General features: G+C 40.6%; 1 protein-coding gene across 1 annotated transcript; it reads left to right on the forward strand.

The window, feature by feature from the left end:
* The first annotated feature begins 13,827 nt into the window (after positions 1-13,827).
* Positions 13,828-15,282, forward strand: LOC148020580 (uncharacterized). Its single transcript, XM_087698358.1, has 6 exons — positions 13,828-14,008; positions 14,230-14,297; positions 14,527-14,664; positions 14,746-14,836; positions 14,942-15,043; positions 15,130-15,282. The coding sequence occupies exons 1-6, from the start codon at positions 13,889-13,891 to the stop codon at positions 15,214-15,216; spliced, it is 606 nt and encodes a 201-aa protein (XP_087554484.1). The 5' UTR covers positions 13,828-13,888; the 3' UTR covers positions 15,217-15,282.
* Positions 15,283-16,623: the final 1,341 nt, after the last annotated feature.

A 16,623-nucleotide genomic window follows, 5' to 3' on the forward strand; every position in this document is an offset into this window, starting at 1 on the left:
TTTCGTCATTGATACCTCACTGGCCTTAGCAGTTGTTGACATGGTGGAAGTAGCATTGTTATCATCAAGAGTCGTAACTGATACTTCACCATTAGCAGCAGCTGTTGATAAGGTAGAGGTTTCGGCTTCTGACATTACCGATACCTCACCCTTAGCAGCTGTTGATAAGGTAGAGGTTTCTCTTGCCACAGAACCGGACGACTTCTCTACGCTTGCAGCATTACTTGCAGTGCTCTCTGGTCGAGAATTCACATCCTTTACTATTGAAGTAATCGCCGCCCCTGACAACTTTGTTTTACTCCCGTGCACAGCTAACTCACCCTTAGATCCCCCTTCGGTATTGGAACTACCTTCTTCTCTGGCTAACGATGCATTAGCAGCTGTTGATAAGGTAGAGGTTTCGGCTTCTGACATTACCGATACCTCACCCTTAGCAGCTGTTGATAAGGTAGAGGTTTCTCCTGCCACAGAACCGGACGACTCCTCTACGCTTGCAGCATTACTTGCAGTGCTCTCTGGTCGAGAATTCACATCCTTTACCACTGAAGTAATCGCCGCCACTGACAACTCTGTTTTACTCCCGTGCACAGCTAACTCACCCTTAGATCCCCCTTCGGTATTGGAACTACCGTCTTCTCTGGCTAACGATGCGTCAAACTGAGAGATAAGCTTGTTTTCTTCAATTTTCACAGATGAAGATTTTTGATCCGATAGCAAGGCCGATGATTCGACGGTTGAGACTGGGACGTCATCCTGAATGCCATCTGGAACAGAAAGTGAAGCTGTGACCGTGAGGGCCTTTTCTCTTGGAGCTGAAGCTGATGATGTACTTCGTGGTTCTGTCTTAGAAATCTGAAGTGCATTGCCTGCGTGGAAACGACGAGAGTGGAGATCAGGGTGGGCTTGCGGCCTTGCTGTACTACTGGATGCTGGCGTAGCAGGCCCCAACCTGACCAAGGCCAGGAACAGGATTTGCGCTACAAGAAGCACCAGGAGTAGAAGGTTTGGAGCCCGAACTTGAGCAGCCTGAGTGTATATTGTTCGCCACCATTGGCGCTTGTACCAAGGCGCAATAGGATAGTCGTAACCCCCTCAGCACTATGTGCAATGGGGCAGGAGGAGTTGGGATCGATGGTTGAGGGGGGTCATGGATCGTGGCGAGGCTCTCGACCCTTGCTTTTGGCCCAGGGTAAACCCCGCCCCTGAAAATAAACCCGGTCCAGAGTGTAAACCTGGTCTAGGTAAAGGAAACCCGGTCCGCCGGAAAAGGGGGGCTGTCGGACGATTTGAGGGGTCACGCGACACGTGGATGGGGCCCATGATTTTCGCGGGCATGAGGCAGGTCCATCATGACAACGAAGGGGGAGTACTTCGGACTAATGGCACGCGTGGCGATCATAGATTTGAGGGGGGGGAGGGGGAGTCGGGCGGGTTTACTATTTGGGTCACCCGACTAGACTCTTGCATGCGAGACCCTGGTTTTTTTCGGGCGTTTTTTTTAAAAACATGCCATCTGAGGAACCCACCTTCGCCATCACCATCGCCATCGCCATTGCCATCGCCATTGCTGCCCGCCATCGCCATCGCCATCGCTGCCCACCTTCGCCATCGCCATTGTGCCATTGTGGCAGAACTTGCATTGGCCATCGTGCCATCCAAACCTTGGACTGCTACACAAAGATTCCTTCCGAACTTGCATGTGTCATTGTGCCATCACTTTTATATGACTGCGGGTCCAAAGAAGAAGGAGAAGAAGAATCGCGGGCCGACTGGGTTGCCATCGTGTGGGCTGCTGATTGGGCTGTTGAATGGATCAGCCTTGCATTGACGGCTGATTGTGCAGCCTTAGCAGTGAAGAGAGAAGAGGTGCATAGCTAAAGCCAATCCCTCAACCGCCATCCCCGAGCGCATCGAAGGTATTGTTTCTTGATGATCGCTTTGAAGGTTTCCATGTCAACAATGCCCATGAATGTCTTGATTGCAATGCATGTTAATCGAATCTTGTTTTAATGTACATTGTTCGCTTCATCTATATTCATGTTTTGTACAAATCAATAAGAGCTTGTCATCATTTATTGCTTCACATACCATCAATGACCATCATAAACAATATATAGGAGGTATTAAAGCAAGCTAATGCTCTCATGATTAGTTTCACCATATTACAGAGCCCTTTGATGGTGTGCATATCATAGCATATGTTTGAAAAAGGGAATGTGATTGCATGCAGTACAAGATGGCACGATTAGCTAAAAAGAATAAGAATAAAAGCCTCCTAATCCCCACGATACTAACTTGAATAGCTAAATCCTTGTAGGCCTAAATGTTATGGTAGATGGCAAAACTATATCGATTGATTAAATTAGTATTACAATTTTTAAGAAGAGTTCATTCTTTATTAACCTTCTCATTGTACTTCAAAATGGACTTCCTAAATATGAGCATAGAAAGTTCTCATGTGTTTATGGAGTTTTGGACTATTTCATAATAACAACCCTAATGGGATTGACATGCTACTTGAAACCAATGTGGCAATGAGGTTGGGCTTTACGTCATTGGACTAGAGCCAATTGGTTTTTTGAATTTTTTGACTAAGTTGTTGCTCTCCTTATGTTAGACTCCTCCCTTGTTCTACCAGTTGGAGGGTTAACCCTTGTATATCATGTTTGTGTTTTAGTTGGGATAGTGATTCAATGTTGGATAGCCCTATGGTGCTCATATCATGAGTGTCTTTGGGCTCTTGCTAGGCCACTTGGGCCTTTTTCATCCACTTCTTAATGAGATGATGGCTTTGCTACTACTAACTTTTTGCTTGGGATAGTTAAAGTACATATGAGTTATGCCACATTTAGGGTTCATTGGCGCACTTGACTATTCTTGCATGGCTCTACTTTCTATAGGCATCTAGAGGACACATTCCCTCATTGTCCATAGTTCTAGCATTCAGTAGGGTCCTTAGGCTACACTAGATCCCTTCCTCTTTCTTTCCCTAGCATCATGATGGGAGTGGGTTTGTAGTCTATGAGGACTATGTTATCTTTCTTGTTTGAGGGCTTGTATGCTCTTTCTCTTCCATTTTCTCTTCCACATAGTGGACTAGCACCTTGCTTGTAAGATTGATGATATTAGAGGGTGCTTGTGGGATATGTAGAGGATTGATTTTTGCCCTTTGTGTAGCAATATTTTGCTCTATGGGAGCTAGCAAGGCCAACTATGGAGGTCTAGGGTAGTACAATGCCCTACTAGGCAATTGGTATGTATTTGCAATGTATCGATTTGGGTATGGTAAGTGCCATTGGATGTTTTGGAAATAGGGTTGTGGCTAGTTTAGGGCTTTAGTGAGCTTGGCCTTGATGAACATGTCCTCGAGGGGAGTGAGAAGTGGGGCATCTTAGTTACATCTAGCCTCATGAACCATGTTCTTCCCTTATTTCCTAAGCATAGTCCAAAGGCTTACACCCTCCATGTTTGAGATGAAATTGTTGGCCTCATAGATGTGCTTAAATTTCTCTATAAAGCTATAAAAGTTATCCATGCTCTAAACTTCTCTATTTACTTAGCAATTAAGGAAACCTTGCTTAGTATGACACCTAGACCTACAAGCAACATGTTGGCTATCTAGGTCTTGACCTAGAGGGCATTAGTGTCACCAAGCAACTTTCTTTGCACTAGATTGGCAAGAATTAGTGTGAGAGTTAGTCATTAGATGCCTTATAAGCCAAGCATGCCTATCATTATATGTCATATAATCCATGCATTTAATAGTAGCCTCATGTAAGCTATGCACTCAAAAGTAGCCTCATGATGTTATCTGTCTCTCATTGGATGTTCTCCTTCTCGTGTTGGGCATCAAGTCTGTGATCTTTTTTAAGGTCTACTTGCTCTATGCTACTCGCATCTCGTATTATTGTTTCTTCTATCATGGGGTTCATCTTGTCATTAATGTAGGATATGTCTATTAGCTCACAAGTATCCTTTCCTATAGTGGCTCAAAACCTACCTCTAGCATTTTGCTAAAGTCTTTTGGCATGTCCTTTAGTGATTGTTCCTTCTCCATCATGGAAGTCTAGTTCCCTACTGTAGTGACATGGTGGTAGACAAAGTGTCTCTAGCATATTCTCTTGTCTAATTGCACAGGTGCTTGGCCAACTTGGCCTATAACGATTTGAATCGTCATTGTTATTACCAATTATATGTGAGGTTCTTTTTAAGCTTACAAGGTTCAACATTTATTGGTCTTTGGGTTTTCATGTCCTCATGTGCAGCGGGTTCCTTTTATAGCATCATGGGTCTTCCCTTAGATGTCTATTGTGGTTGTAGGGTCTTCATAAGTGAACACACACACACACACACACACACACACACACACACACACACACACCTACAATGATTCTACTCTCTTTCACGGCCCCCAGTTTTACACTCAAGTTTTGATTCTCTGCTCAAAACTTTTGTTTACACTACATTTGTTGTTTTGAGTGTACTCAAATATATCTCACTTGAGTGCTTTAGTCTATTTGGGTTGACTCAGACACAAGCTTAAGAATTGAGTTGAGGGATTCACTTTGAGATCAAGTGGTGCTTAAACTTAACTATGGAGTTATTAGGTTGAGGGTTTACTCCAAGGCTTGAACAATGGGTCCAGTCTTAAGGGTTGGCTTGGGAATGGCTAAGTGTGTAGCTTGATTCTCTCAAGTCCAAGTCTACTCAATGGATTCTAAGTTTATCAAGTGGAATCCTACATTGGTTGGTTGAGCTTAGAGCTTAAGAGGGACTTGAGAGTCTCTGCTTGATTGTTTGGTGTGAAGGGTCTTAGTAGGCTTAAGTTCTCTTTACTTGAGAAAGAACTTTTTGCTTAGTCAAAGGGATTGAGCGTAGAAGGTTCTCACTTTGGGTAATAGCATTGGTCAAGTAATAGTTTCTCTTGAGCAATCGAGTGCTCGAAGGGTGTTCTAGTCAAGTCCCACAAAACTTAAAATGGTGGGTCAAGCTAGGTGTGGGGTCTTGAGTCAAGAGCTCTCTTGAGTGCTCTCTGTGTGAATGGTACATAGTACAATTGATTGATTCCCCAAGTGTAATTAGTCAAATTGGGTAACTCAATTTGACTAGTTGAGTGGATCTCAAGTCATGGTGTAAAACACTTCTAAATTGGCACGAATCTTAGGATATAGCTCAAATCTTGAGCAATCAATGGATCAATTGGTCAAGGCTTGGCTATTAAGTCCAGCTTGAGTAATCCTATCAAATCCTCAAGTAGTTGAGAGTCAAGAAGATAGTCTTAAGGGGTTGGCTTTAGGCTCTTGAGAGGTCCATTGTGATCAACTAGTTGAGGCATGTTTGTAGACTTTAGCTATTGAGGGTTTGAGTGATCTTAAGTATTAGTGCCTTGACTAGTCAAGGATCAAGCAAGCCTTGGCTGGATATCCTTGGCCCGATTGCACCGCCTCAATGTCCATCATTAGTGGAGTTTGGGTCTTGTCTACGTTGGCTTGATAGCCTCGTGAGGTTGAGATCTTTCTATGTTGTGGTGTTACTTACATTGGGGTGTTGCCCACATTGGCTTCCTTTTTAGTGTTGTGATGATGTAACCTACATTGGGGTGTTGTGAAGCTTGATTATTTGGTCGTTCACTTTGGATGAGTTGTGCAATGGTTTGAAATTCATTTTCTACATCATGAGCATAAGAGGTAACAATAGTCAAGTGAAGAAGGTTTAAGATCGTTGAGCTTTGCTTGGATGCTAGATTTAGCCAATCACATGTAGCGTCAAGGTGAAACTGAGAAGGAATGTTTCTTTACCTTTTTCTTGAAATTTGTGCCAAGTGGTAGGATAGTCAAAGCTATGACAAAGAATGTTTTACAAACGTGAAGCTTTAAGTAATTATCCTTTTGGGAAAAGATTCTTTGTCAAAACGATTATCTTATTGGCTCAACCAAGCTAAAATAAAATTTTCATTCTTTTCTTAGTTAAATAAAAAACTTGATTAAGGCTTATGGCTAATTTTCTAGCCCTTCTTGGCTTGTTGTGCATCAAAGATGTTTCAAAGGATGCAAGCAATGTGGGTGTTCTTGGATTGTGATACTTGATTTTGATGCTTTTACTCTTTAAGTACTTTGATAACTTCCAATGGATTGTGTTGGAGAAGTTCGATGTGGTGTTGGAGTAAGATCTTAGGAAGGAGAGATTTCATGTTGATATTTTCTAATGATGTTATCCATAATTCAAGGTCTTGAAATTTTAGAATTAATTGTGAAAAATTCTTTGTAATAGGAACATACCCTAAAAAAATACTATTTTTGAAATCAATAACTAGGTTGCTAGCCAAAGTGCTCCAAAATCTTAAATATATTTTTAGTACCACTTTTAGAGTTGCACTAGCCTTTGTATACGTATAGCTTGAAATTGATGACTTAACTAAACATAAAAATCACTAACACTTGCTTGCATTTGGAATCATCTAGAATTCTCCTATGTGGGCCAATTCTGTGTGTTTAACTAGATGGAGCTTCATAGGGAACCATATGGCAAAACATTTGTTATGTTTAGCCTCTCCCTCAAGGCACTTCTTTGGAGATGTTTAAAGTTTCTGCACACCTCGACACGAAATTGCAAACTTCCTACAAATTAGCTCCACGTGTAATACATTAAATGAACAAGCACAAAATTCAATTCTTGATACATATACCAAGAGTGCATCATTTATCGACAATTGCAACTATTAAGATATGACATATACATAAAACACGCCTACAAGTCAATATCTAGAGTTTAACAATGAAGTATCTCAAAACAATCTTGCTTGAACAATCTTTACAAAACTTGTCTAAGATCTTGGCTCAAAACTCTCCATCATGATATGCTCTTATACCATGAACCTTCAAAGAAGTTTGCATTTCAACAAGCACCTTCCAATCACAAAAGTTGGAGTATGCCTTAGTCTTGTACTCTAGAAAATATAGCCACATGTACTTGGTAAAATTATCAACAATAAGCATTAGATATTTGAGCTTTCCAATGGAGATTGTGCCCATTGGTCCTTGCAATGCATCAATTTAAGTGGAGTAGTAACATTGGGAGAAGCAACCTATGGATAGCCCACCCTCTTTTGTACCTATCCAAAGAATAGAACCTACAGAAGAGTCCTCAATGATTACACCCTAGTTGAAGATCACATGAGTATCCAACTGTGTTAAACCATGGATAGAAAGAAGGTTAAAACCTAAATCAGGTACATGAACTTTGGTGGATGAAGCTTGTCTATTTGGCAAAAGGGGAATTGTCCCCATTCCACAAACCGGTACGGAAGAGTTGTCACCAATGGCAATGGAACCCCCTGTAGAATGAAGATCGTGAAGCCAATTCTATCAATAGGTTGTATGTGAAGAGGCCTCATTGTCAAGGAGCCATGAGTTTTTCTCAGTGGAAGAAGCAAGTGTTGTGTCTTGTACCTCAAACAAATGAACAAATATGGACTGAATAGTAGCAAGGGTAGCCTTTGAATCCTTTGAACCTTCCTTTGGCTTCAAATGAGGATACTTCTACAAACACTTCTCCTTACGATGTGTGCCCTTCCCATAGAATGGGCATTGAGGCTTGGACTTCTTCTCATCCTTCTTGTCAGCTTACTTCTTGTTGTTGCTTGTCTTCTTGTTTTCCCCTTTTGCACTTACAGTTGACAAAGCTCAATCCACTGGCTTCTATCTCTTTGAGTCACTCATCACGCTCTAAGACAAGCAGTGCTAACTCCTCCCAAAGAAGAGTCTCACGTGTCCCAAGTGTACGGAAACTAGTATAGAAAATATCGTATCTAGGAGATGGCAACTAGATAAGAAGAACCATGGCCATATCCTTTGAAGATGTCATCCATCCTAGCCTCTAGGGATGCAAGCTCATCTCGCATATCCTCCATCTTGTTGATGTGATCCTCCATATAGATAGGGTCATGGACAGAAAGCATTCTCAGCTTCTTCTTAAGAGTAATACACTGGGCAAAGGTGTTTTGATGATAGAGAAAAGAGAACTTTGTCCACACGTGCTGTTATCTACAACCTGCGTACATGAATAAGGAGAGCATCTTGTAGAATCATAAAAAGAAAGGACCTAGCTTGAGAATTGAGCTGATCTTGGATAGTTTCTTTGTCCATAGTAGTAGTAATGGTAGGATCCTCTACATGGCAAGGAATAGTAGTGACAAAATCCCATATATCAAAGGTATTGAGGATGCACTCCACTTTGCATGACCAAAGGGAGTAGTTTGACTTGTCAAGTAAATTTTCTGTCGATAAGGAAGGAAGAATTGGCACTTGCATAGGGGATGCCACCATGGCAATACGAGGGGTGGAAGTATGGGGTGAGACATGTAATGTACCTCCCCTTCCTAGGAGGTCACCCATACCAATATTGTTCACACCAGTGTGAGCTTAACCGAAAGCTTCCCATAATTGGGCTAGCCATCTAGCTCCCAAAACCTTGAGGTGATGGATGAGATCCCCAGTCTATCCAATTATAGAAACTGGGTGGAGGCCCTTGTACCTCCCCTTCCTAGGAGGTCACCCATACCAATATTGTTCATGCCAGTGTGCGCTTAACTGAAAGCTTCCCATAATTGGGCTAGCCATCTAGCTCCCAAAACCTTGAGGTGATGGATGAGATCCCCAGTCTATCCAATTATAGAAATCTTCCTCCATTTGGCCTAGGTTTCAAACCTAGTCTCTACACATCGCCGCTGCACCAATAGTAAGCTAGTTTTCTCTAGCAAGTGTAGATTGCATTTCCAACACCCCCCTCAAGCCACACCTTGGTTGATATCCTAGTGCCACCAAGCCCAAGAACCTGAGCTTTGATACCAAGTTAGAAACTGGGTGGGGGACCTTGTACCTCCCCTTCCCAGGAGGTCACCCATCCCAATATTGTTCACACTAGCATGCACTTAACTGAAAACTTTCCATAATTCATCTAGCCTAAAAAAAACTTAAGGTGATGGATGACCTTTGGTCTATCCAACTATGGAAATCTTCCTCCATTTGGCCCAAGATTCAAACCTAGTCTCAACACATTGCTGCTGCACTGATAGTGAGCTAGTTTTCTCTAGCAAGTGTGGATTGCATTTCCAAAAATGCATTGAACCGATAGCACTCCATCTTTGTAGTAGACTTGCAATCATACTAGAAAATTTGCATTTTGGTGTCAAGATGCTTGAACGGATGGAAAACCAGCTACACCTTGTAAAGGAAGATTGTAGATGTCTGGCATGCTTGGTAGAAGGCCTAAAACCAGCAGCAAGATCACGATCTTTGCACATGTGAGAGGAAGGACATATCGAAGCTTAGCTGAGAGTATAGTTGACAATGTAGAGTGTGAGAGGATTACACCCAATGCAATAATTTGAAGTGTCAAGATGCAAGTATAGAGTATAACCCTTAAATCTTAGGGTTGTAGGAGGGTGTTCACACCCAAAGAGTGTGAAACACAATAAGCGCCTAAAATTGTGTAACATAGGCACATAAAATAAAAGAAATAAATCACGGGGAAAAAACCTCTCGTATGGAGAGTAAAAAGTGCCGAGTGTCCTACTAAAAATCATCGTCAATTCTTTGCGAGTATAGGCGTGTGTCAAATCCAATCACCCCCGTGGAGTGAAGAGTGATCAAGATACAATGGTCATCCACAAATGAATTGTATGACCCAAGCTCACAAAAGAAATTGGAATAATGAATCAGGTTAAATTCATGGAGGGTGCGCCAAACCACCCCCAGTTGGCCGCCAACCCTGTCCAAGGGGGTTCTAAATAACCATGACAGGAACATGGACCGAACCATCACACGAGAGGTTTCTCAGTGGATTAATTTGAACGTAGGAGGATGTTTGGATGCTAGGGGGGCTCTGGCTGTAAATTCCCTACCTCTAGGTCCTACTCAAATGATATATGTGACTCGAGATGGATTCTCAAGGCCGTGTTACTAGTGCAAGGGCAGAAACTTGGAGGAAATAAGACACATCCTCACAATTTGCAGGAATCATCCTTTTTGGACAAGACTTGCATCTAAGTTAAAATGCTAATATAAAGTTTACTTCCAAGGAACCTGTCTTAATTGTTTTCGTGTAAATGCCATAAGCTATGCGAACGAACCCAGTTCCTTAAAGGGCTTAATTAAAGAAGCTGATTTTAAATGTCACCCATAAATGTGGTATGACCTAATCAGATAACTAAAGAATGCCTATTGAGGGAAGTGGGTGGGCGGAACCCCCGACGGGTCCGCCGTCCTACGGAAGGGTAGTCCCAGAGAACTGAGAGGCTTCTCACAAGGTTCTACAGACATACGACCTTTAGGTATTGCTACGTTAGAACCTGATTCATGCCGTTTTAGGGGACCAGAATGGGAATATGCCCTACGGGCAGAGAGGTTGAGTGACACATCCCTCTCATTTCCCATTCTCTTTGAACCAAGTGTGGCTTGGATCTGCTTCGGCTTGGGTATCTCTATGTAAGAAAGAATGTCCAGGACCTGATTTTAGAATGCGGTCAAAAGACGTTGACCTCTAGGAACCTAGATTTCAGGTCAATCATAGTGGATGCTGACCTACTTGTCTGCTCCCTTGTCGAATGATCTCTCGCAGAGCTCCCAGCTTGTTGAATGAAGTTCCTTGTTCAATGATCTCTCGCAGAACTGATCCCTTGTCTAATAAAGAAACACAAAAGTACTATTTTTAATTTTTAGAGTTCACACTGCTAATTCAAGTAGAGCTATTCATGTACTCTTTGCAATCGATTTATTGAGATACTGCTCATCTATTTGTTGAGGCACAACCCTCATCCTTCTTGCTTTCCCTTCTACTTATCCTCCTCTTATGGTTCTGCAAACTCCATTGAGGACAAGGATTTGGATCCCTCTTAGATTCGAGGATAATGCTCAATTCCTAGTTGAGGATGAGAGGAATATGCTTTTATCTTCATATGCAATACCCTCACAATTTGGCTTATTGGTTTTCATATGGGAGACACAATTGAAGATAGCAAGCTCGATATGATTATTACATGCAATGAGATGTCCAACTAGCAAAAAACAAGATTAAAAAATGGGAGTATTCATGGGAGCTAATGCTGCCTTTTAAGATTAAAACAAAGGCTAACAATTTTGGTGAAACTCTTCTAAATAAGTTGTAATCCATAAGCAAGCCACATGAAAACATACGAAAAGTAAAACATATCGGCCTTACTTTTGTAATGGTGAATGCTAACTTTGAGCAAGCTATGAAGATATAAAGTTCCATTGATGCAAGGCAATAAGAAGAGTTTGAGATCAGTGATGATGATGTTGGTAGTTTTGGAGAGAAAGGTGATGGTGATATAGTTTTACATGTTTTGCATATAAATAGTAATGGAGAATTTGATTTAGTGGATTGTATTACTTTGAGTGTAGCACTACAGATGAGAAGTTCAAGCTTACTAAGGACAATGACCACATGTCAAATAATCCCTTCAAACAAAGCTTACAGCATATTGTTGATACAGGAGTAGATGCCATATAAGGAGGAGTTAAGGATGGTTGGAAGGTTGCACGAGCATGGCTATGGACATTTGCATGGTAAATAAACTTATTTTATGAGGAAATGGAAGAATGGTTCCAAGTTGCCAAGCACAGGCTCTTGCAAGATATTTTTACAATGCTACAAGGTTTTTTCTTTCATTTCTTGGTTTCTCAGTACTCAGCATGGGTGATAATTTGATTGTCTTGAAAGTTTTTTGGTAAGTTCAGATCAATATTCTAATTCATATCATTCCGATTCATATTAAGATCTTTTATAAAGATTCAAGTATGAATCAGTAATGGTAGAGGAAAAAGAAAAAAGTAGTGTTTAAGTAATAATCTTTGATACAACTAATTAATAAGCTAAACCCATGCTGTGAGTCGTTTCAGCTCCAATATAAACACATACACTTAGGAAATCTATTGGACGAGGGGATTCACATCTCTTACAACCCATGCAATCTTTTGTTCTAGGACCAGAAGTTATTTGATTTGCTTTGCATCCATCCTAGGGTATCATTTCCAATGCATCTGTTGGACAGGCTCTAACACATTGTGTACAACCAATACAAGTGTCATCTACTAAATGTGCCATTGAATATTTCTACTTCTATTACATTAAAGTCTCATAAATATTCTTTTTCCAATACAATGGGTTGTAAAAGCTTATTCCCTTCCCTTCACGTTTCCCAAGCAACTACCAAATTATGTGACATGTAGTATTGCCAACACGGGTACATTTAACCGTATTAACTAATGGAAATTGAGATAGATGCATCATAATCTTTTAAATAGGAGAATCAGTTCACTGATAGAGGGTTTGACAAAGACTTCTTAGTTAAGTGTAACAAAAAATCTAAGATTAAGACGGTAATTTCTTTCAATATATTGATGGATTCATCATCATTTCAATAAATTAGACTAATCAATACATATTAATCCTCTATTATGATAAATCCTCGAAGCAATAGATAATCCAATGGTAACTTCGGCAGCTACTATAGCTATTATGAATAATAATACATCTTGTTTGTTGACATCTTGAATATACTTAGCCATTGTTAAAGCAATTAAACCGACTCTCATACAAGCTCCTAGGATTCACTCATCTGACCATAAACTAAAGCTACTTTTGATTCTGATACATTTTACTCGTTAATGATTTTTGATTCCTTCATTTCCATATAAAGATCATTACCTTCACAAGTACATCTCCCCACTATGCCAAATATGAATATGCCTCCATGAGATTTGGTGACATTATTGATTAGTTCTATGTGACAGTATGGAGCCAAAAGATACACAACCTTGATTCTTTGTCTCAAATGTTGATAATTTAGTATCCAACTATGTAAACGCAGAGCGGACCTATGAATCAGAAACGTTGTACCACCTTCTATAGGTCCTAAGTTATCCATGAGTTCACCAAGAATATTAAATATTCTGCAAAGAGTGATCTCACCAATGAAAACACTAAGGGGAGCCCCCATATTGGTGACACCCATGCCCCTCGTCAAACCATTTGTAGCACTTATTGCTATAGCTTTGACTTCATTATTTTCCAATAATTATTGCACTTCCCAACTAACATTTATCTCTTGACATGCTACGTTTTATCCTCTAACTACTTAGGAATTATAGATATTGGGCATTTTATCAGGGGGAAAAGCCACATCTAATAGTGAGGAAGGGAGTGAGCCTTGAAGTGGAAGCACGAGAGCAAAAACAAGAGCTATGGTGGAAGGAGAAAGAGCAAGAGAGAGAGGCACACACAAGATGTGGGAACTCCAACAATTATAATGTGTGATCGGCCTTTCCATTATTTAAATGTCATTGAAAGAATAAAGAATGAGGGGGACATTGCATCTGAGACGTATGATGATGTTGACCTCTCCAGCCCCTTGGTAAGAGCATGCATATTGAGCAGATGCTATGAAAGTGCGATTTTCTTTTTTTATAGAATTTTCATGGTGTAAGATAGAAGTGGCACTCACTGCACATGTGTGTGTATGTAGTGTCATGCACCCTATGTGGACATTGCTCTACCCGACGGCACTATATCCTGCCAGTGCCGTGCGGACATCTTGTGCCCAAAGTGCCACATCAACATTGTGAGGAGGGCATGGATGGTGGAGCATCTGAGAGTTGAGCATGGCATTGAGTGCCCGACTGATAGGAAGACAGGTCTCCCGACTGATACATCGCATGCCCGCACCACCGTCGGTGCATGGCAACGGAAGATAGAGGTACGGTTTTGCGATTTAGAGAGGAAGCTAGAGCTTGCCAGGAGAACGTATGATAGAGCCCAGTATGCCCGAGCCCAGCAGTTGCGGGGCCTATTGGAGGAGACAGAGCGCACCATGACACATGAGGAGTACGTCCAGGCATTTGTGAGAAGAGCATTGGTCAAATACGATTCGAAGAGAGAGCATCACATCCAGTGCACAAAAAGGCATATTGCCGAGGGGTATGGAGCACATGTAAGTATCTAATCTCTTTCTCTTCCATGAATATTGTGATTTTAAAAAAAATCTTAAATGGATTGTCTCACATGGATTATGTAATATGGATTGTCTCTTTTTTCTCGCATGAATAGTGTCTAGTCTCTTTTTTCTTGCATGAATAGTGTAATGTTTTTTTGAAACCCTGGATATAACCTCTTCTCACGTATGTGTGTTTGTGAATAATTTCCCTGCCTCAGAGACGGCCCCGCACACAGGAGAGGGCACAAGTTGAGACTGAGGAGGCGACTCTGCCGGTGGTCTTGAGGTATGCATTGATGCTATGCATTCTACTTTTACGTGGTCTAATTGCATCCATGGCTCATGTGATTGGAATACTTTCTTGTTTCTTAAGGGTTGCAATGTGCTTTTACGTTCACATGACTCAATTGGCTACGTATGAGCTTAGGGCTTGCATCTTGCACTTGATTGCACATGGCTCGGTTGGGTTCATAAGTATTCAGGGTTTGCAATGTTAAAATATGTCTCAATTGCAGAGGGCATTGGAGCCTATATGTGGTTCATAATCCACGTGCCAAAAGAGTGGATCGACTACCCAGCGATCGAGGTGCCATCCTGTACATTGACTCGTTGGAATGCAAGGATGCCATGGAGTGTCTGCGAACTGTGAAGAGGTACCTTCAACCCTATACACATCCACGTAGCATGCATTATTGTCATGGATGAATATTTTCTCTAATATGTCTGCGTGCCAGGGCCCTCACCGCCTTGTTAAAGCGATGTCTAGACCCAAAGTGTTTCAAGACATTATCCGCCATTGATGAGATGAAGCTGATCCATATAAAGGTCTTGCAACTAGAGCGTGGCATAAAACTCATTTGCATAAAGCTCACTAACATTGTCTGTTTCTTTACTTTTCGCTAACCCATCGTCTTATGGTTTCATTTGCAGCCCCCCCATCAAACAAATGCGATTGATTGTGGGTTTTATGTGATGGCATACATGAAGGCCTTTATTGACAGTGGTGTGGTGGGGAAGCCAACGAGGAACTGGGTATGCATAACTTTACTTTTTATAGATATTTTTGTTTGGATTTGTAGCTTGCCTTGCTTAGTTGCATTAGCCTTTGCTCATTGCAGTTAAGGAGGACATGGTTCGATAGTACATATGTGGCCAAGATCAGAGAGGACCTTCACAAGTGGTCTCTTGACGTGCTTGCAAAGTGATGTCTATTGTGATGGAAAATTATGGTAGGTTTGACATTGGCCACCCTGCCATTGCCTCCCCCTTGTGGCTTGGACTTGTAGTAAAAATGTGTATCTGTGGAACATCTAGATAAAAATGAATTATTTGGTTTTTGATAGTATAAACATGGATCATTGGATCACGGATCATTTCTCAAATATAAATTTGTAATTAATTTTAGTGTTAAGTAGTAACTAGTAATAATAGTGTATTGGTTTTAGTGTGATTTGGTAGCAATAGTGTAGTTACATTAGATTTTAATTTGTATTAATTCAATAATTACTAGTTTTTGGCAATAATTTAGCAATAGTGATTTAATACATGGTTCAATATAAAGTATTGGAATAGGATTGGAACAAGACGATGGTTCATAAGGACTATGTTCTCCTCTTGATCATATGTTATGTAAGGACATGTACATTCCTCTTCATTATACAATTCATCTATAAAATGCATAAGAGGGTTGCTAGGGTAAGTATTATAGAGGCAAGAGGCTTAGGTGTGCTTGACATATTGATTTCAACCCTTAGAGTCATTGCTCCTTGAATGGGCAGCAATGCTATTTGTTGTTGCCTTAGGTAAGACTGCAGTTTTGTGGTTGTGCATTACCACTAGCACATAGGGTGGGATAAAGAAAGAAGTTGGACAAAACACTATATCTTGCCTTGAATGTCCACAATTGGTGCATGAGTCACTTCATAAGAAGCCAATGATTCTAACTACTAGGGTGCACAATTTTGGATGTGATGTAAGCATACACGTATATCAAGTGCGAATTGATAATAAACCCTTCATGATAAAGAACTATATGCAATGATATGTATGTGGATTACTTGAACTAGGGTGGGTACCATCCCAAATGTGGTGGCGCCATAATTACCACATAATTAAAATCATGAGTGTGTCAAGCACAAAGTTGGTTCCTAAATGCAAAAATCATACTTGTTAGCATGGATTGCCAATGAAAAGGATTCAGTATTTTATTAAGGAAGGGTTTAATGACCCCCAAAAATCGATTTGAGTTAAACACAAGTTAAAAAACTTAATATTGTGCTATGAAATATAAATACAAGTGTAGTTAACATACAATGTTGATTCTTTATGGGTAAGGAAAAAAATGTAGTTAGGGTTGAAAAATCAACAATAACAAGAACTAAAAATTACCAAAATCCAAAAGGAGTTAAAATAATTTGTTGATTCAAGTATGGGCTAATAGCATAAAAATATGGTTGAGTTTAGCCAAATAGCTTTACTTTTTTAAAAACATGATTAAAATCATTGTTGGAAAATATAATGAATTAAGTTGAAGTGCTCAACATAACCCATGGTTAAGGTAATTCTAAAAACATTAATTTGTTAAATTTTCAACAAATAAAGAAGAATAAAAA

The sequence above is a fragment of the Lygodium microphyllum genome, chromosome 18, assembly GCF_053477565.2.
Source record: "Lygodium microphyllum isolate KBCC chromosome 18, Lygodium_microphyllum_v1.1.10, whole genome shotgun sequence".
Classification (NCBI taxonomy): Eukaryota; Viridiplantae; Streptophyta; class Polypodiopsida; order Schizaeales; family Lygodiaceae; genus Lygodium; species Lygodium microphyllum.